The sequence below is a fragment of the Pelobates fuscus genome, chromosome 3, assembly GCF_036172605.1.
Source record: "Pelobates fuscus isolate aPelFus1 chromosome 3, aPelFus1.pri, whole genome shotgun sequence".
NCBI classification, from domain to species: Eukaryota; Metazoa; Chordata; class Amphibia; order Anura; family Pelobatidae; genus Pelobates; species Pelobates fuscus.
In genome coordinates this window covers 317,704,264-317,731,684 of record NC_086319.1, presented here as the reverse complement: position 1 = coordinate 317,731,684, position 27,421 = coordinate 317,704,264, and the positions used below count along the sequence as shown (strand labels likewise).

Sequence of the window (27,421 nt, the reverse complement as noted above, 5' to 3'; positions counted from 1 at the left end):
TGGAAAGGTAGAGGCTGGCTTCCTGTCAGCTACACTGCCAGCAAAGATTCTGTTTCACTGTAGCCCCTGGATTTGTCGATCGCGGTTACCGGCATACACTTATCTTCCACTTTCCACCACTCTGAATTTCTTGCCCTGACCCTTCCCCTTCATGCTGCTATGCCCTGACATGGGACATCTGCAACCCACTGCACAGCTGTTTTAAAAACTATCAACAACATCAACTAAAAGCTCTCAACTTGGAGATCTTATAAAGATAATGGAGGGAGATTGTAATAATAAATGTATGAGTAACATAACTTCTAAACACTGCAGAACCTGCCAAAGAAAAGCACGACAGGTTAAGGTATCGTCACTATTGAGATTTATTATTACACGAAATGAAATCAATATCAGTTACAAATGTATTTATTTTTAAATTTCAAAAGCAATGCTCAGAACTGGGGCAAACATGACTCAAATGTTCATCTGGAATTATAGCTTAAGTGAACCTACGGTGCCTAAATTGTGTCCAGCTATCTCTCATCTCTAATGTTTGCCACAGCAGCTCTTGTTGATTATCTTTCCCACAATACAAATCTACATGTATGGCTGGTTGAACCCAAATGGGTATCTTCATTTTTTTATTTGACCTGGCAAACATTTTTTAAATATTTTTTATTCTTTATTTTTATTGTGCAAAGAAGCTTGATACGCCACGACAGCTATAGCAAGCATAGTGAAAACAGGCAAAAGATATTATTAGCATGGCATTAAAAGAAACTGCACATTTTTATGTTAAATTAATAACAATATAAGAGACATGTGTTAAATAAGAAAAACTAAGACGTTTTAAATAAGAAAATTTGCATGGCACATAGAGTAGGCACATAGAGTAGTCACACAGCTCTTTAGGACGTTTATATGATAACTTGCAGACAGGCGAGTCTAAGAGAAATGCCAGATAATGCCGGCTTGTTTATTAATACAAGCCGGTTATGCGTGGTGCATCTCTAGTACAAGGGTCTACAGTGTGCTAGGATACCTACATAAAGTAAGGAGTACTAAACAGCTTGCTAAACTGTGATTATAATATAACCTGCTAAGTGTATACGAGACTGCCTGTAACAGATAGAAACAATAATTGTACCGCTGGACATGAGCCCCCTAAGCGAAAACAGCAAAACAAAATATATCCGGATGATTGCCCGCTAGTGAGAGGTTAAACAGGGTGATACTGCGAAATTGGGCATACATACAATAGCTCAGCACTTAAAGTGGCCTTTCACAAGAGGTCAACGGGCCACCCAAACCCAAGTTCGTCCCGCGGGTGATTGCAGATTAAAGTCCCAGCAGACAGGCTTGGTCAGCGTAGTGAGCTCAATACAAACCAACATCAGGTCCAGTCCTCCAATGAGCTGTGATGGTGGTGGCTTACTCTGTGGTCTTAGCAATGGCAATCACCCTTTATGGTATAGGGCTGCGTTGGAGACTTTCACTCCATTTGGCTAGAGGCTTGGGTGAGCGAGAGGCAGCAGCTGGGCACCAGTGTCAAATGTGCAGTGTGGTCATGAGCTCTCGCAGACTCTCCAGGACATGCTGGCACGGTAGTGAGACCTCTTGGGCCAAGGCATAGCTCAGGGTGTCAGGCAGTCTCCCTTCCGTGGGCAGAGTAGTGGGGCTACAGCGGTGGCTATCTTGGTTACAGGACATCGAGGCAATATCAGCCAAGCTTGCCGACATCAGCCCCAGATCCGTCCAGCAGGGACATAACTCCCTCTGGTCCAAGGGGGGGCGAGGGGAAGGGGCCCATGAGGAGTATCAGACATCCATTGTGTGGCAGCCAGGTAGGTGAACAGGGCGGCGGCCGTCCGTCCTGATCTTCCCCTGAGTAGGCCGCAGGCTCCAAAGCTTCATGTAACCTAGGGGGGAGGGGCGCCGAAACTCCTGATCTCTGAGTCTGTAGTGGCGCCAACAATTGCCTGTGTACTGTACGGTTCCCTTCTGCCTTAGGGTTAAGAGCCCAGATTAACAGTCGAAAAAGACTGAGTCTGCAGGAGCCTCTGCCGCATGCGACCGGTCAGCCCCTCCCCCCCCCCCCCGACATGGCAAACATTTTTATGGCACAATCCCTTAATTGCTAGAATGCATGTAACGAAGACAGAAACATGAATATATTGTACAAATATATCACTGCATATATATATATATATATATATATATATGAAACATGGGGGATGGTTGCACTCACCTGAACATGCTTAAATGGGGTGCTGCTGGGGGCCATATTATACAATAAACAATACACAAGATCCAGTGCACTCTCCTATCTACTAAACAGCAACTTCTATGTTGACAGATTTTATTCGTTTTTAAAAGTTTTTTTTTAAAAACACCTAATCTAGGCATAAAAAATATTTATTTATTTTTGCCTAGATTAGGTGTTTTTAAAAAAAACTTTTAAAAACGAATAAAATCTGTCAACATAGAAGTTGCTGTTTAGTAAATAGGAGAGTGCGCTGGATCTTGTGTATTGTTTATTATATATATATATATATATATATTAGAACAGTTTTTCTATCAACACATCTTCAAATAATTTACTTACAAACAAGCATTCAGAGATTATATTCCAGCTTTTCCTCCTGTAGCTATATTTTCATTTTGAGTATCTGAATAATATCAAAGTTAGGTTTAATTTATTGCATTACTAGCTCTCTACACACCTCTGCACATTTTTTCACTGGGTCTCACTGGATGCCCCCAAAACATATGCACAACTTGGAATGGTCTCAAGGTATTGTCCACTTACCCTGACCGCCGTTTTCCTCCCCGAGCTGGCATGGGTCCTGCCATCCTCACCTGCCCTGCTGCCATTGCCGCACCTGGCAAACTCACTGATCCGGGGATATCTGTAGTCATTTCTGCAAACAATGGACAATGATGAGTTAAAGGCTAAATATTGCATTAATAGAACAGCTAATTCCAATCAATGTCCTGTGCATTGTACATTTCATCGATGCAGCTTACAATAAAATTAAAAATACCTTATGACAAAGTGAATGGTCTTCCACCAATACCGAATACATAGAAATATTGTAGAGAACCAACAAAGGAGATTCTGAACAGATATAAAACCGTAACAGTTCGCTTTTATCTTTCAGGCAGCATTTCAGTCACGAACTAACTCTTCTTGCAGCAGCCGCCCCCAAATCTGCAAGACAAGCTTATTGGCCTATCTGCTGTTACTTGCACATAAGCGTGCAGTGAAGGCAAATCTACTGAAAGATTACTTTAAAGACCTAGGTCTTTTGTTATACAGGTCCTCTTTCGACCGGAATGAATTGGCAATTATGTAGCACGGCACAATCTTTCTAGCGAACACTAGTTAAGTCCGATCTCATGCCCTATCGTAGCTTCAGACAAAAGACTAGGAACAGCAATGTCGAAGAGAACCTTGTTTAAAATAACATAGATCATTTGAGCTTCATATTTCTAAACCATCATCAACACCCAGAAATCTTTTACCTTTTTTTTTCTAAATAATTAAAAGGAAAGACTGGACGGTGCTTCTTTCCAAGACAGAAACCCTTGTGCTGAGACAGAAGGCATCATCAGTATGCAAGAACCCTGATACAAATGCCTGAGGTGGAGGAGGGGGGCCAGCATTTGTATTCAGAACAAGACAACATCCCTATCTGCCTCTCTACAGCGTGATTGGTAATTCAGCCTGCTGCCTGCAGAACCGTCCCTATACAAGATTGCAAACAAAACCAGCCTTTCTAAAGCTCTACTTGAATCAAACAGGTCGCAAGGCTCATACAATAAATTGTTCTAAAGAAAACTTGTGACAAACCCCTAGCCATCATTGTACAACTAAGACATTCAGATTCAACCACATAATAAGAACATGGACATTACATCATAAGGATCAGACTATAGCTATTACATGAAATAATTGCGACGTAAAAGCTATTATTAGATAAAGTAAGGAATATAACAAGGCCATAATATCAAATAATATGGAGCAAAACATTGCTATTACTTCATATTATAGGGACCAAAACATTTTCCATGACATGAAATGAAAACATGGTAATCGTATTACATAATAATGAACATAAATAAATATTATACATTATACATCATATACTTCAAGCCAAAACACTTGCTGTTAATAGGAAGGACTAACATATGACCATCATATTATACATATAGGTATAAAAATAGAATCAAAGGAAGGTGACGAAGGTGCAGTATGATGCACTGAAACGCGCGTTGGGTTGTTTTCTCAGTTTATTTCTTTTTCACGTTATTGCACTTATGGAGGCACTGTTTGTTTAGCAGTTTTATTTTTGCAAACTTAGATCCTTAGTAGGATAAGGGTGGTCTGGAGGGGTGTTTGATTTTGACACAGCGATCTTAGGGAAAGCATTAGAACACCCATGAAGGTGTTTCATAGGAGTATTAGGGATTCTATGTAGCTATTTATGCTGTTAGACTCTCAATTCAGCGAAGCTAGTGATCCGCTCTTGTCTTTTCCTATGTAGCTGTTTGCTTTACCAACTTCTACTTTACCTTAATCTAGAGAACATGCGTATGGTCTTTTGCTGTTTAATGTCTATCATCTGGTAGCTACTCTGTACCTCCTACACCACCTAGTTTTTTCTGGTATCAGTTCAGCACACCGTTTAGGTGATAGATCCAATAGAGCTATTTAGTCAGTTTGTTTGGAGATATATCTATAGCCCCTATTGGCAATTTTTGTGTTGCTCTGGAGTGTTTTTACCTTATGATTTAATTTATCTGAGCGGATACTTGTTGATATTTTAGGGTCCTGCCCTGGGGCTGCCTCCTGATATATCTTTTTTATGTAGGTAATTAATAAAGTAGTTTCTGAGTTGATATTATGGGAGTCTCTTTATCCAGGAGCAGTTTACCCTTTTTCTACTCCTCTAGGATCTAAGTATATTGTAACAGGTTGCAATTTTTTCTCTTTGCATTACCCCCGATTTATTTAATAAAGCCAGCATGAACTGGTCTGGGTGCCAATAGTGTCCCTTACATATTATGCATATCTGTGCCTGCACATACATGATGTACACCAAACTAAAAAAATATAAAATATTTCTGTCACTATTGAAACTATTGTTTAGACGTGTATTTGTTGCACTCTACCTTAAATGTATTAGGACAAGACAAACAATGACAATGAAACAATCGATAAAGGGTTTAAAAGAGAGTGTAACATTATGCTACTGTTATTTCTGTGGAAATATTAAGATATTATTTGAAAGGTAACAGCACCCATTTTATATCTTTTAACATATATATTTACCAGTTATAACTGCTAAGGTTTAATTATTCATAATGTATTTGCTTTAAATGTGCACACTTGTAATGTAACATTGTATTCTTCAAGCTCCTGAGGGTGTGACAAAAATAGAAATCTAGAATTTTTTTGCCTGTCTGAAAAAACATATTTCTAAATAAATAAGTAAACAAACGAGCTGCCCTTACAGCACACTATAGTGGTTATGGTGTAAAGCAAGCATGTCAAACTCAAAGTGTGGCACGGGCCACATAAACAAGGTTTAAGTTTATGTGGGCCGCACACACACACTCACTGACAGACAGACACACACACACACAGACACACACACTGACAGACACAAACACACACATACTCACTGACAGACAAACACATACTTGCTGACAGACACACACAGACACACACACTCACTGACAGACACACACACTCACTGACAGACAGACAGACAGACACACACAAACACACTGACACAGACACACACTTAGTTACTGACAGACACACACACACACTCAATGACTGACTGACAGACACACAGACAGACAGACACACACATACTTTTCTTTATTGCTCCTTACCTTATGGAGCCGATGGGGGGCATCTCCCTGGGGTCCTTCCTGCTCCTCACTGCTCCCGCGCACGGTTTAGTGATGCCGGGTGCCAGAATATGACATCATATTCCGGCGCCCGGCTTCACTTCAGTCATCGTGCGCGAGGGAGCAGTGAGGAGCAGGAAAACTGAGCTCCCTTGCTGGTCCTCCTCCCCGGCCGGGTAAGTGTTAGCAGAGTAGGCACCTGCAATGTGGGGAAAGCAGGTGTCTACTCTGCTATAACACTGAGCATGCTCTCGAAGCAAAGATGGTCCTTGTGGGCCGCATGCAGCCCATGGGCCGCGAGTTTGACATGCTTGGTGTAAAGAGTCTGTGAGAGTGCTGCTTAGATTTGAAGTTAACATAGAGAAAGCATTGGAAATTCATTTATCCATCACCTGATGAGGGGCCATCTCTGGGTGCTGAGAAGAGCCCTCGATTTTGTCAAACCACACCCAAATAGTTCACAAAAAACTAGAATGTCAGCCACATACTATCTGCACCATAAACATTAACCCCTTAAGGACACATGACATGTGTGACATGTCATGATTCCCTTTTATTCCAGAAGTTTGGTCCTTAAGGGGTTAAACATTACAACAATTTAAAGGGACATTGTAGCTACTGTACGTGCTTCATCTCATTGAACTGGTTAGAGTGTTTGGTGTCCCATGGTACTACCCTTTCATTGAGCATTAAAAAGGTTTTATATTTTAATGCCAAGCAAGATTCCCAAGTAGCCCTTCCCCTAAGTGCTGCTTTGGCTAAAGAAGAAGTATTAGCGTGAGCAGCAATCAGCATCTGCAATTGGCTGACAGTGTCGGCTAACTGCTTTTAGCCATCAGCACTCTCATCGATGGGGAAAATATCATGAATATCACATTAAGCGCTTTAAAGGGACACTATAGTCAAAAGGACAACTACAACTTAATGTAGTTGTTCCGGTGTGTATAGTCAGTCCCTGCAGGCATTTTGCAGTGAACACTGTCTGTTCAGAGAGTCTTTTACAGCCTAGGGAAATCTCTTGTTGCCCCTTCTCAAATGGCTACACCCCCTCCCTCACGCCATATATATGAGAGTTATATTTAACATTTATTTAATGCACATATATTTGGCCTTCAAAGGGCCTCGGATCTAATTTTGCCCGGGGGCCCCAAAGGCTCTTAGTCTATTTAAGGCTAAAATGGAAACCAGTATAATGCAGCTGCTAAATGTCCCGGGAGTCATAACCCAACATGCAGAAAGAGCGAAAACCCACAAAGGGTGGATCCGAAAGGCGTATTACCGAGCCTTAGAGTGGTTAGACTTAACGTATTAATATAGCGAGAAAAACAAGGTCAGGGTAATCCAAGTTCCTTAATACAGAAATACACATAGTATGTACAAAGCCGGGTCAGGATACCAGAAAATCACGAGTTAAATACGAAGCCAAGTCAGGATACCAGAAATTCACAAGTCAAATACGAAGCCGAGTCAGGATACCAGAAATTCACAAGTCAAATACAAAGCCGAGTCAGGACACCAGAAATTCACGAGTCAAATACAAAGCCGAGTCAGGATACCAGAAATTCACGAGTCAAATACGAAGCCGAGTCAGGATACCAGAAATTCACAAGTCAAATACAAAGCCGAGTCAAGATACCAGAAATTCACGAGTCAAATACAAAGCCGAGTCAGGATACCAGAAATTCACAAGTCAAATACGAAGCCGAGTCAGGATACCAGAAAATCACAAGTCAAATACGAAGCCGAGTCAGGACACCAGAAATTCACGAGTCAAATACAAAGCCGAGTCAGGATACCAGAAATTCACGAGTCAAATACGAAGCCGAGTCAGGATACCAGAAATTCACAAGTCAAATACAAAGCCGAGTCAAGATACCAGAAATTCACGAGTAAAATACAAAGCCGAGTCAGGATACCAGAAATGCACTAGTCAAATACAAAGCCGAGTCAAGATACCAGAAATTCACAAGTCAAATACGAGCCGAGGTCAATATCAGGAATATAACAAGAAAGACTATTAGCACAAGGTTCAAAAGAGTTCCCATCGGTCCACGTCATTTCTGCGACCCAAAACAGCATGGGGTCATCTAGATGACGCGGTCCCTATAAGTGTGTGACTTCATGGCAATAATTTATTTTTTATTAGGAGCTGAATTTCGGCCTGCTAAACTGCAGCTCCTAATAAAATAAACATAATTTATTCCAATTATACACCTATTCGGGCCGCGTAGCCTCGTGGAGCGTTCTGCCCGCGTCGCCAGAGGAGAGGAGCGGCGTAGGCGCCAAGCACCTGTAAGTTTGTGACAATATATTGGATAAGCTTGCTGTCTGGTAATATAAGGGTTAATAGGCAAAAGGGTATGCTCAGCAGTATAATTGCTTAGCAGTATCATTACTGTAAAACACTGTTACTTTCTACTTTTTTTTTTTAATTCTCTTTCACTGATATCATGTATATATTCAAGATCTTAATGTGTATGCTCTCAGAAACAGTTTTGATTGCTTCTCCTCTATTGCAATAAAGTCGTGATCCTATACTTCCACTATTCCGACCTCTGATTGGTTCATTGGAAAAGACTTTTCAGACGGTATTGGCTGTTTGGTTAACAGTATGAATAGATATGAATACAAGGAAGTACTACAATCTCTGCCTTAGCCATACCTCTAGTAGGGACCAGGCTGTGGAAAGCCAGGGATATTTGTTTAGTGTTAAAGTGCTCAAAAATGGTTTAAGAATGAATGGAGAGACAGTTCCAAGGTACTCCAGGCACTATAAATAATTCAACAAGATGAAATAGTTATAGTGACTGTCCCTTTAAGAGAACTTTCTACAAATGCACATTTTCTATACTGTACACAATTATATAATTTCTCTCATTCTACTGTGCAGCACAACATTTTAGATTTGGGAACAAATGATAACATTAAAAATGGCAATTGTTACACTTGATTGCATCCATTGCAAAAATGAAATATTAGTCAGAAAACAATAAAGCGTGTTGTGATCGGAGGAGCGTTTACACTCACCAGTTGGGTTCACTGCTGTTGGAGTTGCCATTATTTTAACTTACAAGCTTAGGGTATATACCGTACCTAGAAAGAATTAACAAGTATTAACTCAAATAAAGAGCAAAATTATTCCTCAAAATACATGACAGCCATAATTACATGTATATAATGGACATTATCCAATGGAATCAGACATGTGATGTGTAGGATTGCAAGCTGCCATTTTATTTAGTAACACTTATCACATGTTAATTAACCCGATTTGTGACACTTGAGCAGTCAAGGGTTAAAAAAATAAATAAAAAAAAGATACTTCTACAATGCTTGTAAATCAAAGAATAAAGAGTTATTGGAGTGTCATGAACTGTAATAGGGTTTGTCACTACAGCAAAGCTCTTGAAAGGGGCAATGAACACCTATATTTTCCTGCAAAATTCATCAGTGAACTCATGGGCATGGGGGAGATTGCGTCATAGCATGCTTCACTGAACTGCTGGGACACATTCCTATTCTACATAAAAATGGAGGACTTCCTTTAAACAGTTGGAGAGTGTTGCCATCTTTATTTGTCATTTTACCACCAATGCTATCACAAACACTTCCTTCTAGTTAATTGGTCAGCAATTCATCTTAACAACTAAACCAAGGCTTGCTTTGATCACTTTACAAAAGATTGCAACTGATTATGTTAAACAATTTGCACCATTAATAACAAAATAAATTACACGTGTTTGCATGGATTTAAAACAGTTTATGCAGAACACTACCTTGCAACCACTTTAGTTCCAGAATTATTTACACATTTCCCACTCTTTCTTGCATTCAAAAGTTGATGGGGCAACTAAACTCCTTATATATTAAATGCTTTAAATATATATTTAAATATTACTATATATGAGTATATTGGAGAGAATACTGGAATAAAACAATCCACCTTAATTTTACTTAATTTTATTTTACCAAAGTCACCCAGACAACTTCATCTCAATGACGTGATCTGGTTGTAGAGGTCCTGTAATTTTAACTCTTTCATTTAAAACCTTGCAGTTTCCATTAATGGGTTAAGTATGCCTGAAATGGCAATCTTTCTGACAACCACTAGAGGTGTTTGTGTTTCCATAAACAAGTAAAACCTGGTTCTTAAAGGACCACTATAGTGCCAGGAAAACATACTCGTTTTCCTGGCACTATAGTGCCCTGAGGGTGCCCCCACCCTCAGGGTCCCCCTCCCGCTGGGCTCTGGAGAGAGGAAGGGGTTAAACCTCTTTTTTACCTCTGATTTTCACAGTGAGAAGCACGCAAGCGCCTCTAGCGGCTGTCAATGAGACAGCCACTAGAGGTTTTGGAGGCTGGATTAACCCTCAGTATAAACATAGCAGTTTCTCTAGAGTGGTCCTTTAAATCAAATGCTGCTGATAGTTTTTTTTATTGCATAAATTCTCATCCCCATGCTTCTCAATTAGAAGCATGGGGATGAGAAGCATTTGATTGGACAAGATCGTGGGTGATGTCAGCAGGTAAGCTGTGATGTCAACAGAGATGGAGCTGAAGGCTTCAGTGATGGAGTCTCAGGGCTGGAAATGGGGTAAGTAATATTATTTAGACTTCGCTTTCACAACATCAACAGAAGGGAACCTATAGTCCCAAAAACAAAATTATTGTTGGTTCCCTTTAATTTTTCCTTTCATTTTGCAAGTTATACAGGGTGTCTTATTCACTAGCCATCAGATTCTAGCTAATTACATTGGGATGGCAAACTTGAGGCTAAAATTATTTATTTCAAAAAATTCGACAGCTCAGCTACTGTCACAGCTTGATTTTAACCTCAATTTTGCTATTTGGATTTTCAATTACCTAAAATTCAAGAATTTTGTGAATAAACCATGCAGGCATATTTGCTAAACCAAGAATTGCAGAGAACTGATGCCAAAATAGTAAAATTTTGAAAATTCTCCAACTCTATAATTCCATGTAGACTATTTTGGCCTAAAATACACAAACCAGGGAGTTGTGAACTCACTGTTTAGTGAATCACTTGTGTAACAGGCTGCAATTTAATTGGCTTCACTCTCAAAGTAAAGAAAAACAAAAGAAATGTATATACATACACATAGTTTCTGAAATATGATGCGTTTGACTTAGGAGTAGAAATTTTAGCTGTATTAGTTTAATGATGCAGAAAAACAAACAAACACTAAATTAGTATCTTGTAATACATTTTTTATTGGAACAAGATTTCAGAAGAACCTCCCCTTTTAGAACTGAAAAGGCGAGTATCTCTCAAAAGCTTGTAGTTCCAAAATTCTGATCAGCCAATAAAAAAAAAAGTTTTACAAGATACTACTTTCACATGTTATTTTTCATCTGCTCTTGACAAGGTACTCTGCAATCAGTAACATCACGTTTTTTTAAACTTGTTGCTGTATCCTGTACCAATGCGTTCACTGGGAGCAATAGGCCTAAAAGAACATGCATTGTTAACAAGCAGTTTGAAGTAAATGAATGGCAATCCAAGTATTCTGCACTAAATATTGGTGTGATGTACTAAAAGAGAGGCAATTGCCATGGATACCAGTGAAATCAGTAGGCATATTGCATAGATTTAAAAGATCCCCCTCTTTTATATTTTTGCACCACTTTTTAGATCAGAACACTTTGATATATCTCCTCCAGTGTCTGTCGACAGGTAGTATTGATACCCTTGGAGGCAGCCTAGCAATGATGGCTAATCAATGGCACTAGAGCTACAGTGGCCTAAGGTACCCATGATGCTCAGGAAGCATTATATCGGGGATCAGCGTAGTGATAGTAAATTCGGGATTAGAGCAATGGTAGTAATTTGGGGAGCAGGGCAGTGGTAGTTTTTTGCGGAGCGGTGGTAGTTTTTTGGGGAGCAGGGCAGTGGTAGTGATTTGTGGAGCAGGGCAGTGGTAGTTTTTTGGGGAGCAGGGCAGCGGTAGTGATTTGGGGAGCAGGGCAGTGGTAGTTTTTTGGGGAGCAGGGCAGTGGTAGTTTTTTGGGGAGCAGGGCAGTGGTAGTTTTTTGGGGAGCAGGGCAGTGGTAGTTTTTTTGCGGAGTGGGGCAGTGGTAGTTTTTTGCGGAGCGGGGTAGTGGTAGTTTTTTGGGGAGCAGGGCAGTGGTAGTTATTTGGGGAGCAGGGCAGTGGTAGTTTTTTGGGGAGTAGGGCAGTGGTAGTTATTTGGGGAGCAGGGCAATGGTAGTTTTTTGGGGAGCGGGGCAGTGGTAGTGATTTGGGAGGCGGGGCGGGGCAGGGTGAGGGTAGCAGTGCTTGAGGGCAGTGATTTGAGGAGAGGGAGCAGTGACAGTGATGTGGTAAAGGAGAGGGGGCTGTTATTACAGTAGGTGGTGCGCGGTATAGGGAGGGGGCTGTTAGCGATGTGAGATGGTAAACACGGGGAGGTAGGGGTTGTGTCCTTGTACTCACGGTCCCTCCTACCCCAGGCTGGCCTCACAGTGTCCGGTCCCTTTGTGCGGCCGGTGTCCGGGGCTGGCAGGGCAAATACCGCGAGAGCTACCAATTCTCTTTTTGGAGGGGGGGGGGGGGAGGGAGGGAGGAAACTGCGGTGTTACCATGGCAACAAGTGAGCGCTGGCTACTGAAGGGGCGTCACCATGGCAACCCCCAGGGAAGGAGTGAGGGCAGAGCGGAGTAAAAACACGTGTTAGAGACCCGAGCCCGAATAAAATGGTCACTGTTTATATAATGACAGACAGTGCATGCCTCACCACACAGGGAGACAGTCATTGGATAGAGACTGCCAGCATCACATGTAAGGCAGCCAGACAGCCAGCACAATGGGGCATCTCTGTATAAAGAACAACACCATCATTAAAACTGCACAATAGGAGATGGAAAATAGCCATCACTGGGGGGGATTTCACTGCATTTACTGTATACTGTGTGTGACCTGCTGCCACCTTGCGATCAGAGCGTGTACTGCAGCTTATAGAATACCACATTCTAAATCAATGAGTAAAGAGAACAACTGTTCATTCACAGTACATTTATCCTGTGTATGTGCCAGGTACACAACCTCCCCGCTAATTCTATGCCCTCCGATTATCAAAGATAAAGAACACAGTAATGAACAGTTAAATCCGAGCTGCAGGGTCTCCTTACTGTAGTTCCAACAGTGTAACAAGCAGATAGACACAAAATGGAGTTCTGCGCATCAAGTAGGTAGTGCACACCCAGGTGCTACTGCAGTTTATTAGAGGACACAATATAAACAAACTGTTAATATTGTGCCCTCTAATAAACTGCAGTAGCACCTGGGTGTGCACTACCTACTTGATGCGCAGAACTCCATATTTTGTCTATCCCCGCTAATTCTGCAGTAAATGCAATTCTATCAGCATTTTATTCATATGTATTTTCATATTTTTTTATTATGTATATGTATGCTACATATAAGTACATACCAAATAAGTTGTGGTGGGGAAAAAGTGTGGATGAAAACCCCTTTCACCTGAAATAAGTGGATAGTTAATACAATGTTAAACACAAATACACACACCAGGCAAGCCATAAGACTTGCTTTTACCACAGAAATCTCACTTTAACAGTGCTCTCACAACTGCAAGGGGCAATTAGCTCAACAAAGAACCACATTTTTGCCTCATAAGTATCTATCCCACTTTCTCTAGATTGCAAGCTCATGTTAGGACCATTCCCTAAAATCATCGCTCTTTCATGGTTACTCACAAAAGTGAGAATTCAAAGTAGATCGTATGAAAATCAAGGTAACCAAATTTGATACAGCTGTGCTTCTAGCTCAGCTTTTTGGCCTCAGACTGGAAATTTACTTTGAATTCTGACTTTAGCAAATAACTCTACTAATCCTTTTTTTTTTTTTTTTACTATATACTTGTGTGCATTGTTTATCCATTGCAGAGAGATACACAATACACGAGCCAGTTAATACCAAGTTCCCCATTATTATTAATAAATAATATACTCTGCTGGACAGTGCTTATCCTGACATGGATCTAATCCAGCACATCCGACCAGGGCCAGATTAACAGCCCAGTGGGCCTGGTGCTGACAATTCTGATGGGCCTAATTACAGAATCTTATCGACCAAAAACACTAAAACACTCCCAAGCGTCAGGAATCTGATGGAGATGGTGCTGGAAGGAAACTCATAGGATGCAGCTATAAGAAAACACATACTCTATGCTAATATCTTTCCAATTCATGTTTTCAAGTAAATCCATAACCCCTAACAGCAGTGTCCAGTCAAGCAGGAAGTAATGGGCGCTGTAAAAGGGTGTGCCATTGACACAAATCACGTAACCTGCCAAAAGGGGCGAACATGCCCAAAAAAAGGGGATGTCTGCCCAAAGAATTGGAAGGCCAGCCTGGCATGAATCCATGTCAGGCTGCCTGACAATCATGCAAGCTGGCCAACTAAGGGCATACTATGCAGACAGCACACTGAGCTTGGCATAAATTTGTCTAATTATGAGCTCGCTCAACGCTTTCTAAGGACTGTCCCCTAGCATTCGCTGGTCCACTTGTCTCCTTACCTTCTTACTAGCAGGCAGAAGCTCCTGGTATATAGTCTGGGACAGAGAAAAGCTGTATGTAGTGAGTGTAGAAGAAAGGGAACATACCACAGTGTTAGGGAGACCAAAGTTAGCATTACCTAAACTAATTTCATTGTCAGTCAGTCCACACAAGTTTTGTTCCCATACATGCCTCTTAAGTTTCCATACTTAAGCAAGAGTATGTGAAAAGTAGTTAGGGTTGCCACCTTTCTTGGAAAAACATACCAGCCTTACTAATTTGCATAATTAATTATGGATGGGTGACATCACATGATCATGAAGGAGTGACAAGAGAAAATGCTGTAAAGTCACCAAAAAAAACTACTTGGTTTGATTCTGCTGTATAGTCTCCCACTGTCCCCATGTCTCACAGTGTCTCTGTGTCCCCATGTCTCCCACTGACCCCATGTCTCCCAGTACCCTCATGACTCAGTGTCCCCATGTGTCTGTGTCCCCAAGTGTTTGTGTCACAATGTCCCTTAGTGTCTAAGTGTCCCCATGTCTCCCAGTGTCTGTCATAATGTATCCCAATGTCCCTTAGTGTCTCAGTGTCCCCATGACTCCTTGAAGCCTTTCCCCCCCCCCATCCCTCACTTCCATGAGATGTAGGCTGTCTCTGCAGGGTGGGAGTTGCTGTCTGGACTCTTTGTAGCTGCTCCCCTGCGGATCAGTGAGTAGAGATAGGCAGGGAGGGATATGCTGGAACTTCCTATTCCTGCCTCTCTCCACACACACCCTACTGGCCAGTGCTGGTATTGCATCGTAATCTGTTTATACTGAGAAAAGTACCAGCATTTGTATAGCCAGTATGACCGCAATATCGGCACCGGCAAGGGCAGCCTCAAATACTGGCTGTGCCAATAAAATAAAAGCCAGGTGGAAACCCTAAGAGTAGTGTGTAAATATATATATATATATATATATATTTTTTTTTATTATTATTATTATTTTTAAATCAATGGGCCTATTCCATGGGCCTGGGCCTGGAGCTGCAGCTCCATCAGCCCCCATGTTAATCCGGCCCTGCGTCCAACCCTTTTTTTAATGCTGAGAAATGGTCACTCTTCTGGCATAAAAATAGGCACCCCCTACTCAAACAGGGAATGGGGATGTCCAGTCCTAGCTTTACCTCATGTTCAAAAATATTTTTTTATGTTTTTTTTCCATAATATTTTACCTGTAGCTGTCAGTTGAATGATGCCCAGTTTATTTAGAACAAACTTTGAGGATCAAGTGAGTTGCTGCACAGGAACCCACCTTTTGGCTACCCTACCCTTAGTTTAAAAAAAAAAACAAAAAAGCATGTTTTATCACTTAATCCTAGACCATTAACCAATGCCCTCAAAATCACTTTCAATGGACTCAGAACCATTATAGCTATTATAGCTATTATATTTAATAATAATGTTGCAGAGAGTCCTGTAGAATGCTTCCATGGTTTGTGTCAAACAGTTTTGAGAAGTTTAACAAAATCTGGTGGGGCAACCCTGCACAAAAAAGCACAGATGTTTTGTTGGGGCTCAGATCTGGAAGTGCATTTCAAATTTAAGGTCAAAATAGTTGAATTAGAAAAAAATCTCCAAATCAGCTGTTATTCCAATGCAGCTATTCCTGTCTAAAATTATAAATGTTAATCCCAACCAGTTCTCCCTTTAGTGAAATCACATCTATGTAAAAGGTGATTTTGCTAATTGTGGCTGGTTCCACCCAAAATCCAAACTTGATTATCTCAGTCAATCCATTGCCTTAAGAAAGCATTGGGAGGCTACAGCAAAATTCAGTGCTGCACCAATCGGGATCTCCTCACAGAGATGCATTGAATTAATGTAACTCTATGAGGAACGTTCAGCACCTTCATGCCGGGTGTGGAGACGCTGAACATCAGTGCTGTACATTGTGCAGCACTGACCCAGGAAGCACCTCTAGTGGCCGTCTGACTGCCACTATATCTGTTCCTAGGTAGTAATGTAAACACTGCCTTTTTTCTGAAAAGGTAGTGTTTACATTAAAAAGCCTGCAGGGATATACTATACGCACCAGAACAACTACTGTAGTGCCCCTTTAAGGCGAAAATAGCCGAATTACATAAATTCTCCAAGTCAGCCATGATTTCAAATAGTTTGGTCTTAAATTTAAAATTCCCAACCATTATAATTTTAGTGAATAACCCAGCAAGACTCCCAAAGCCCTAAATATGTAAGAATGTTACATGCTTGCAAACAAAATAACTTACCATTTTTAAATAAAGTTTTGCTTAATGAATGAATGAAAGGATAATATTTTCACAAAAATAGATATTTTTTTAATAAATAAATGTATAATTCTATAAATATTCACAGCATATTAGTATATTATTTCAACAGAAAAGTGTGCCACATAAAAAAAATGTTATACAATAAAGACAGCTATTATTGTTATGGATGCATATGTGAAAATTAAATAATTTTCTATAGTAATATTTGTCTTTTTCTTTTGTCTTTTTCTTCCAGAATGCTTGCAATGTGAGTATGCTCGTTTCCTCTCCAAATATCTCTCAGATCTGCGTAATCTTCACAAATAATCTGAAAACCAAACAATAGGTGATTTAGGATTTATTGCACTTTCAGTTACTCAGTTGCAAAGTTATAACTTTTTCCACTTTTACAGAAATTCCAATCTGTGGTATTAATATACATTTTAGGTACTTGAATAGACTACAAAATAACTAACAAGATTTCGTAATTACAGGTATTTTCAGAAAATATAAAATCTGTGATGCCTGAAAATACTTACCCTCTTATTTGGGAGGTAGGAACTGAGACTGGAAGAAAGATGGTTCTCTAGCTGTGTGCCAGTGGGGGTGGGTTTGTCTAAAAAGGGTTGGCCCTACTGCCAAAGAGGCATGTCAGCTTGGCACGAACATGTCCCGGGCTGAGTGGCTGTAGCCACGGTCAGCCACACTGCGCATTCAAAAACTATTTGCTATGGGCTGGATGCATGAGAGCATCTAATGATGTGATAGCAGTGTGCCATAAAGGAACCTGGTCTTTGGTGTCCCCACATGTGAAGTAAGTTTTAACGCCTAATTCAGTATCTGTTAATGCATTCTCATTCAATTTTAGTGGGTCCTCATAGATATAAACAAGTAAATGTATTCATCAACCTCCAGGAAACTGCCCATAATAAGCTGTTTAATGTAGCAGCATTGCTCCTGTGAATCAAAGGCTTTCATACTGGGAAGAGACTAATTAAGGGGTTAAAATACATTTTAATGTTAAATCATATATAACACCTGAAGAATGTACCACTAAGGTATTTTTTTCAGTTTTGGATGCTAGGCTAATGTCATGTACACAGTTCTGGTCCTTGACAGAAAAGTTTAAAGGGACTATAGTCACCAGAGCAACTATAGCTTTATGTAGTTGTTCTGGTGTGTATCGCCTGTCCCTGCAGATTTTTTATGTAAACACTGTTTTTTTCAAAGAAAAGATAGTGTTTACATTACTACCTAGAAATACCTATAGTCGCAGTCACTCAGACGGCCACTAGAGGTGCTTCTGCATAGAGACGCTGACCGCTTCCCATAGAGTTGCATAGAGATGCATTGATTCACAAAAAAGTACAATAATTCCTTGTGCATCTTTAATCGAACCACCAAAACACCTAAAGCACTTCAGCTTGTTATACATGGGCCACACAACCCCAGTAACTTTTGTGGTCTTTGTATTTTTTTAAATATGCCCTAAGGTGACATGTCCCCTTGCATATTAGTGCCCAGGGGGGCCACTCGCTTCAGCTCCTAGTTGATTCATTTGCCTGTGTCACTGTTGTACTCATATGTACAAAAGTAAATGTGATCTATGGAAAATTATGTGAGACCATGGAAACCTTCACAAATCTTCTAGCATTTATGCAAGGAGATGCCATCTATTTTGGACATTGTTAGTTTTAATAGAAACATAGAATGTGACGGCAGATAAGAACCATTCGGCCCATCTAGTCTGCCCAAATGTGGCACTAAAGTTCAGTGGCCCTCTAAATATATAACTGGGATAAAATCAAATCCATATGTGAGGTACAGTGCATATTTGCTGTATAGGTAGAGATTACAGGACCACTATAGGCACCCAGACCACTTCAGCTGAATGAAGTGGTCTGGGTGCCAGGTCCCCCTAGTTTGAACCCTGCAGCTGAAAACATAGCAGTTTCAGAGAAACTGCTATGTTTACACTGCAGGGTTAATCCAGTCTCTAGTGGCTGTCTCCCTGACAGCCACTAGAGGCCACTTTCGCGATTTACACTGAGTAAATCGCACTTATTTGACGCTGGACGTTCTCACGGAGTCCAGCGTCAAATAAAATCCCCAAAGGAAAGCATTGAGTAATGCTTTCCTATGGTCGGGTTTGAATGCGCGCGCGCCTCTGGCCGGGGGAGAGGAGAGGTCACCAGCGCCGAGGGAGCCCGGCGCTGGATTAAGGTAAGTGGCTAAAGAGGTTTTTGCGCCAAAGGTGGGGGGCCCCTATGGAGGGGAGCACTCCAAGAGCCTATTGTGCCCGGAAAATGGGTTTGTTTTCCTGGCACTATAGGATCCCTTTAGAAGGGGAAAATCTGATTTTTTTCAGATAAACAGCGAGCTATAGAAATTTGAAAAGCAAGTTGGCTAAAAAAAAAGCCAAATTGTGCATATAGCTAATTTAGAGAATTTAGAAAAATCTGCTGTTTTGCCCTACATTGGCAATTTGGTTTTCAATACAATTTGGTGTTGAGTGAATAAGCCCCACAGATATACATTTGGTTAAAACTGCTGTGGGTTATACATTAAACTAAATCCGGAACTGTTTAGAATTGACAGAGGAACTGCATATTTTAGCCCAGAATAGACATACTAGAAAAAAAAATTCCAAAGGGTTTCTTGATAAAACAACTTATGGTAAACTGACAACTGTAAGATCCTTATTTACCTAGTTATACTTTGATCATTTGTTAATACATATATATATGTATATATATATATATATAAATTGAATTTAACACACAAAAAATGATTGGTTTTGTTTTAACCCATTAAAGAGCAAGGGAAGGGGGGGGGGGGGGAGAATTGGAAATCAAATTACATAATATATAGTTTCAAACCTCAACATTTGTTTAACAAAATAAAATGCTATATAATTTTCCTGCTTACCATTTCCTGAAAGTCTGTGCCATAATACGGATTTTCAGACTGGGCCAAAGATGTGTTTATTGCTGGATATTGATATAGTGGAGGACCGGATTCCACTTTTGATGTCTGCGGCACTTGACAGAGCATCGGGCGACTTCCTTGCGTATTCTGTACCTCATTATCAACTGGAAAATGTTCTGTTTCAATCACTGGGCTTGCGCATGAAACTGACTTGTAGGTTTGTTCAGTTTCCTCCCAAGAAACTCTGTGATTTTGGTCCATATGGCTGATATGATTATCTAGGCTTCTGTTAGTCCCCTGTATTGCTGCCAATCTTCGTTGCTCCAGAACTTCTTCACTGAGTCCTAGCTGCGCAGAAAGATGCGAGATGTAGCGGATCGTCAGTTGAAGGGTTTCTATTTTTGTAAGATTTTTGTCAGCCGGGACCACTGAAGGTGGAAGATATCTTCTGAGGTTCTGCAGAGCTTTAGAGATAGTCCTCATTCGCAATTTCTCCCTCTCGCTGGCACTCTGTCGTTGACTATGTGCCAGCTTAACCTTGCCCTTCTTGTTCTTCCCATTTGAAGCACATGCAGAGTCCATCTGTAAACCTTCTATCTGAGTATTACATGCAGAAATATTGTCACAAGTGTCCTGAGGTGTTCGGCATGTCATATATGGAGGGGAGAGGCCACAGGATTCTGTGGAAGATGTTGGAGAAAGACTGCTGTAACCCTCTGAATGTGGGTAGCTACACTGGTGCAAAGTAAAACAATGTTGGTTTAGAGCACAGTTCAGATGATGGGATGGTACTGAAGAGTTGTCCATGGCTGTCTGTTTTTCCTCTTAGAGTGCTTGAAGACTAGTGACTATGATGGCTCTGTCCCCTCAGACTATAACCAGATTCTAGAGGTGTGAATTGTCACCTTCACCAACATTATCAACACATCAAAGGTTCAAGGGATAGAGCTAAACAAGGCAGGGGGTCCTTGGGAAGAGGAATCAGGAGAGGACAGAAGTGAACAATTTCACCCCTACAGGAATGACATGCAATTCACTCTGGCTGAATATATTGAAATATTCTCTGGAAGGTTGAAGAATTTCTCTGGTAAAGGTTAGAAATGTCCCTCCCATCTAAAAATGAATGGCCCTAAGGTCCTGAGGAAAATACACACTGACGTTTGTATATAATCATTCTCAATTTCATGCAGAAATGAAAATTACATCTTATATGTTGATCTATTTCCCAAAGTTACTCCTAGATTTACTACTTTCATCTTTAGCTTTTATTCATTTCTATTAGAAAAAAAAATGTTTAATAATATCATCAATATTAAATTACTTAAAAGGAAAAAAATTACATTTTGTAGCAAAATATCTTTATGGTAATCATTATGTTATGACCCATCGGAGTTATTTATTTTTCCTATTGTCTACATTGAAGGTGAGTAATTGCTGTTGGAGGATTATGGAAAATGTAGTTCAACAACGGTTGGTAGTCTCACGATGCCGCCATCCCAAAATAGCTATAAAAAGAGCTATAAAAAAATAAAGAGACATGGCATGACCAAGAAGGGGGGACTAGTGATACAAGGGGGGAATTGTCAATTGGTCAGGCAAGAATAGCTATGGGCAGAGTAATGCAAAAGCAATCTTTTTGGGCAGAAAAGCCATGCCATGGTTGTATGACAAAGCTGTACGGGGATGGTGAGGGGGGGATCCCAAACAGGGATTCTTGGGAAGTATGACAAGCGCAGCGGTATATGTTAGCGCTTTATAAATGGCAGTAATAAATGAATAAACAAATATAATTTTTTATCGCTACCAACTTCTTGGATTGTTACTCTTCAGCAAATTAAAGATGATCTGTAATTAATATACTACAGTACTCTGAGAACTAAAAATACATAAATAGGTATTTGTAGATACAAGTATATAAAGTGTTTTATCATACCAAATAATGTGTTGACTGTCACAAGGATACCTTTGTCTCGAGGTCCTCCAAATACATATTTCAATACACTACCTTGACTTACTTTACTTTAATTTTACTCAGCCGATTTAAAATCTATAGTCCGTAAATAATCAACTGGGTATAAAGTGTGACAGTGTAGACATAAAGCATTTTGAGAATCTATAGTTGGTCGGTTAAATGTACGTTTTCTAGGTAATCACACCCATTTTAAAGAAATCATGTCATGCATAATATTACAGAGAACCACTCTTAGCTTTTTATTATATAACCTATACATTGTGTTTACAAATGAACTTCCTTGGGGATACCTGACCAGAAAAAAAGAGATATGAAAATATAACTTTAAATACCCTATACTACTTACAGTATATTTGTTAGCCTATTCAGTAGCCTAATATGTACTTTAAATATTGACTATCACCGTAAATAGATTACATAATCAGAAGAATAAAGCAGGATTTTATACCCCTTTAACCCTTTTAGACATAATAAAAAATGATCAGGGGGTGAGATAACAGTCTCTGACACCTGGGTGCTTACATTTATTTGGTGCCACCCCCTGGTGTGTTTTCTGTTGTCTAAATTATCAGTCTTGCTCCTTTCCCTTAACATTTAAAGGGTTACTCTAAATCTTTAGGTCAGTTTACATTTTTTGGTGTTATTCCCTACTGGACATGGCCAATAGGTCACAACTTTCTTAAAATGTGCAGTAAAAGAGTTTAAAGTTACCCGTAATCCAGCACCAGGTAAAGCTCCCAGTGCCAGTCTCCCTCCCCTATCTGACGTCAGCAAGCGCCTTGTGCTGTCCAGTTAAAGACTTCTCATAGAGATATGAGTTATAAGCAATGGAGGGAGGCGGGACGGACTGCACAGCGAAAGGGGAGAGCGAGTTTCCCCTTGCTGGTGCCATGCCTGGAGGGAGATGATTATTATGGCTATTGCCAGCACGTTGACAATAGATATAAAATATGCACAGGATTCCGATCTGTCAAAGTCACGTGTGCTGGGGTTTAACTAGCCATCGGCACACGAATACAGATATATCTGGATGTGCAGCATATTAAGCAGAAACAATGCACGTCCTGTGTATCTGGATGTCTGTACCTGTGTATGTCTGAGCCTGTGTATGTGTGTATCTGTACGTTTGTCAGTCTTTGCATCTGTATGTGTGTCAGTGTGTGTATTTTCTGTCTGTGAAAAATAAGTGTGGCTAATTCTACGATCTGTGTGTGTGTGTTTGTTTTTGTGTGTGGCTTGGGGTGTGTTTGTATGATAGGGAGTTTGAAGGGCAGGGACCAAGGGTCCCAAGTAAATGCTTGCCCAGGGTCCAATCGACATTAAAGATGGCCTGGAGTAGAGTGGTACTGGAGTTGCTAAAAGCAGCAAAGTTAACTTTCCGAATACACACCCCATAGCTATTTTTCATTATTTCTTTATTTCAGCGTAACATTTGCAATTTCCTTGTTAATTCTAAACAATTCTTTGTTTAGTAAGAAAACCACAGATGCTGTATTTCTTATTATTACTGTTATAATAAATAATTGTCTGTATATATTGTATGTTCTTTACTCATTGTACAGAGCTGCTGAATATGTTGCTGCTTTATAAATGCCACTAATAAATAAATTAAATGCATAGCCTGCTTATTTCCTACTATTAAACTGCATAGCTATAAATTCAAAATGACACTGGTCAAGTTGGAGACTTGAAATGCAGTATTCATGAATATTTATAATCCTATAAAATTAAAAGTGGAGATGTTTTTGCGTTATTTTTTTTAAACACTCTGTATGATATATTGTAATGTTTGTGAAGCAATGAGTTGGTAACACGATCTGTGACTGATAAATACATTTCAATCAATCCAGCATATTCTCCTCTGTTCCTGCTTGTGTTGAGACCGTAGAAGTCAAAAAATATTACTTCATGCCATGGTGGAAGAAATGTAAACAGAGCAAAGTACAGCTACAAACATCTAAGAGAATTAGTAGATAAGTTAATTTGCACTCACAAACACTCCATGGGGTAATCTCATGTAGTATGTAAACTGTTATCAGTAAGTCACTAAAGTCAATCTGTAAGGCCTCTCTAGAAGTAGCTCAGTACTTGAAATTTTAAAACAAACCTAAATACATCATGTATTATTTATCATATGCCTAGGGGTGAAGCGTGGACATTTATAAACCACTTTAATTTCGTTTTTCTGGATTACTATGATGTCTCGAGAAACTATATCTCCCAGCTTCGGCATCCTGTAAATCGGAACACCAGTGGGAGGGGGAAGGGACTGGGGGGCCAGTGGTGCGATTGCATCACTGGCACTGCCCAAAGAGGGAAGAGCTATCCTGAAAGGTGATGGGTCCGTCTGAAGGATTGGCAGGTCAGCCTGGCATAAATGGACGGTAGGCTGCCTGTCCATCATTCAGGCTGGCCCGCTAAATGCAGACACTGCAGGAAGCACTGTTTTAGTGCCCTCTGCACAATTCTAATAATCGGGATAAACATAGTGGCGGATGGAGCTGAATATATATATATATATATATTATTTTACTACTCTTCACATGCTCTTGCTTTGTGCAGAGGGAATTAGGTATGGAAAATTAAAAGGGATGTAAAAGAACAAAACCTGAGTAGACTGGCTGAAAAATGAAATTACTGACTGGGGATAAATTTGACTATGCGCACTGTGCAAATGCTCTTGCTGTTTCAGTCTCTCTAACTCTGTGGCATGTCCCCGTTCTTCTACACACACAACATCCACCTTTTTTCTGTACCAGATTGCATACCAAAAGCTTCTGCCTACTTGTAAGAAAGTAAGGAGAGGACTGGACAAGTGAGTGCTAGGGGACGCTCCACAGATAGTGTAGAGTGAGGGCATCATTAAGTGCATTGTCTGCAAAGTCCTTTGTTGGCCAGCCTGCATGATTGGCAGGCAGCCTTGCATGCATTGACATCAGGCTGACCTTTAAATTCTTTGGTCAGACCATCATCCGTTCTGGGCATGTCCGCCTCTTTGGGTGGTGCCAGTTACGTGATTCAAGTTAGTGGCCCACACTTTTACTTGTGGTTAGAAGGTATGGATTTTCTCTAGAGATGAAAGTGCATAGGGTATGTGTTTTCTTATAGCTGCATCCTGTGAGTTTCCCTCCAGCACCATCATTTGGGAGGTATGCAATACATGGGTATATCTCTCATGTTAAAATTAGAGTAGGACCCACCGATATTGGGGTACTGTGACGTAATCTGGGCTTAACATGATATGGCCATATGGTGGAATTGAATCCCTATATTTGTTTGCTGAGATAGGTCATCATAATTTTTGAATGCCATGTTCCTTAATCTGTATCTTGTATAAATTTAGTTGTTTTATGAAAGCACCATTGTTGATAAATGCTTGTTCCCAATGTGCCCACCATTCCCTTTTTTCTAATAGAGGGGGTTATATGTCACAGCCCACCTGCCAGTTTAAGTGTTAAGGCTCAAAAAGAAGGCAAAGTGACACACTGCTAATGACATCTTGGCCATACTAGAACATGTACAAGAACTGTGGTGGGACAGAGATAGAGATAACTGGGGGAGGTGGGGGGTACTCAGGGTGGGAGACAATAATATAATTGGGGTGTTAGAGAGAGAGAAAACTTGGGGTGGGAAAGGGAGAAATAATGCTGGTGTGAGAGAAGATAAGATAACTGGGGAATGAAGGAGGGAGAAATAACTAGGGTGAGCTAGGGAGAGATAAATATGTGGTAAGAAGAAACAACTAAGAGGAAATAGTATGAGATAACTAATGGGGGAGGTATGTGGACACCTATAGTGGTTTATAAAGATGTATGTGATATAAAGTTCCAATGTTGCTCAGCCAGTGTGGGGAGCAAAGTAGCTTCCTAATGGCCACTGGAGTGAAACAAAAAAACTTAATTTATATAAATATGCATAGGGATTTGGGAGAGTGCGCAGGTTACTATTGTCTTTGATTTTTGTAGTTCCTGCATTATCTGTTGTTTAGTGGTGGGGAGGCAGAGACTCCTTCTTTCCCAGCCCTTTATTTGTGGGACAGTTAACAGGTAGTGGGTACCAGCATATCACTCTGCGCTTAATATATTGGTAATGCACTCGGTCTAATTGGGAAGGTTCTGGCGCCTGCTCAAATTTTTTTTAAAAAAAAAATATGATGGCCTCTACATCCTGCTACCCTACGTTTAGACTTTATTGTCAAAAGCCATAATCTGTCCTTGTACTCAGCCAACACATACGTCTCTTTGGGCATCATCTAGAGTGCCTAAAGATGAAAAATTATAGTGAATTTTACATTTATTGCTCAGCCAACACATAGGTATGGTTGGGCATAATCTAGAGTGCCCAAAGTTCAAAAATATAGTGACTTTTACATCTATTGACATTAAATGATGAGAACAATATAATTGAGAAGCAGCTATTATAAAAAAAAAAAAACACAATGTTGCCTGGGCAACACATGGAAGATTTGAGTACAAGAAATGTAAGGACTTGCAGAAAGAAAGTAGGAAGTAGGAAGTAGAAGATTAAAAAGAAGGCCTGAATCTACAATTCTGCATTCAGGTCAGGAGACTGTATCTTAATAAAGGCATAAAAACATGAAAAATGTTTTAAAGCTGACCTATTAAAGTACAGTAGTTGGCCATATACCCCATTCCAAATAGGCTTGTTCAGAATATATATTTTACAGGCCTGTAAGGCTGTGCTGTGAGGTGATACATGTAATATGTGACACTACTGCGTAATTCAGCCCCATCCTGTGTGAGACATCCATAGACACATCTGTAATTCATAATTGATTTAAAAGGATGCTGCCAATTAGTTTTCAATCCTCGTGCCTGCCTTTTAGAGGATGGACATTATGTACAGTATAATGCCCTTGTTAATATGTAAATAGGATACACCTAGATTGTATAGCCCCAGGGCACATTTACCTGACTAGAAACACAAAGCATTTAAATAGAGCACTTTTTAATGTGCTATCACTAACAGTAGAGTTTACTCAATACAATAGCTTTGTTAACAAAGGAGACCTAAAAGAGGAAAAAAAGTAACATGTCCAGTATTAGATTGCCCCCATCCTACATATGCCCAGTGAATGTGTGTAATATTTACAAGGAGGTCTATGTCTGGCATGCCAGCCTGGGAACTAAGTCACAAGGCTGTCTCACTAACTCACAGCTGCTAAATGATACATACACAGAGAGCTGGGATGTTCCCACACCGAATGGACCAAAAGGTGCACAAATTGTCCCCTTTAGTGACAAATTCTTTCACTCAGTCACTGCCAGAGTGGAGGGTCCAACACATCTGGAAGTCTATGAGTTAAATATGGTAAACATGTAGTGAATCATATATATGTCTTCTATGTGCTTTTCCAATTCGTTTTTCTTATTTTGAAGAGATGAACATATTATTTTGAAGTTACTTTTTTAGATTCCAGAAAGCAAATCCCATTCCGAGAGGTTCATTTAGGGAAAATTATTTTAAGACACCCATGCAACAATACTGTAATACTTAATATGACTGAGATTGATAATATGTATTTATTTATAAAGTGTTTTTCTTGGAAGAATAATAGCCAAGCTGTCAATAAAGGAAGTAGGAGAATTTTCCCAAATCAGTCCTAAATTTTGCAATTCGGTTATCAATTTATATATTGTACTGTTTAGGGAATAAACCCTTATGTTTGCGTGGCAACAATTTGACCGACATAGATCCGCTACATGGCGCACACCGGGGTCCCTTGCATGGAACATCCACATACACTTTAGGAGAACACTGGTAAGCAGACTTATTGTCCTTATT

General features: G+C 40.2%; 2 protein-coding genes across 4 annotated transcripts in view; both read right to left on the bottom strand.

Moving 5' to 3' along the window:
* The window catches only part of ARNT2 (aryl hydrocarbon receptor nuclear translocator 2), an 86,656-nt gene extending 74,199 nt beyond the window's left edge, over nt 1-12,457 (bottom strand). For 2 of the 3 annotated variants that reach the window (XM_063448902.1, XM_063448904.1), the window contains exons 1-3: nt 12,371-12,457; nt 8,932-8,997; nt 2,792-2,903 (exon numbers count right to left, since the gene is read on the bottom strand). In XM_063448902.1, the coding sequence (XP_063304972.1) occupies nt 2,792-2,903; nt 8,932-8,962 (143 nt within the window). In that variant the 5' untranslated portion in view covers nt 8,963-8,997; nt 12,371-12,457. Of the gene's footprint in view, nt 1-2,791; nt 2,904-8,931; nt 8,998-12,358 lie in introns of all 3 variants that reach the window. The other variant, XM_063448903.1, reaches the window with a different exon arrangement.
* Nucleotides 12,458-19,623: 7,166 nt separating this feature from the next.
* Nucleotides 19,624-20,451, bottom strand: LOC134601791 (mesogenin-1-like). Its single transcript, XM_063446291.1, has one exon. It carries the CDS (start codon nt 20,449-20,451, stop codon nt 19,624-19,626), a length of 828 nt encoding a protein of 275 aa, XP_063302361.1.
* Between the last annotated feature and the right edge of the window lie 6,970 nt (nt 20,452-27,421).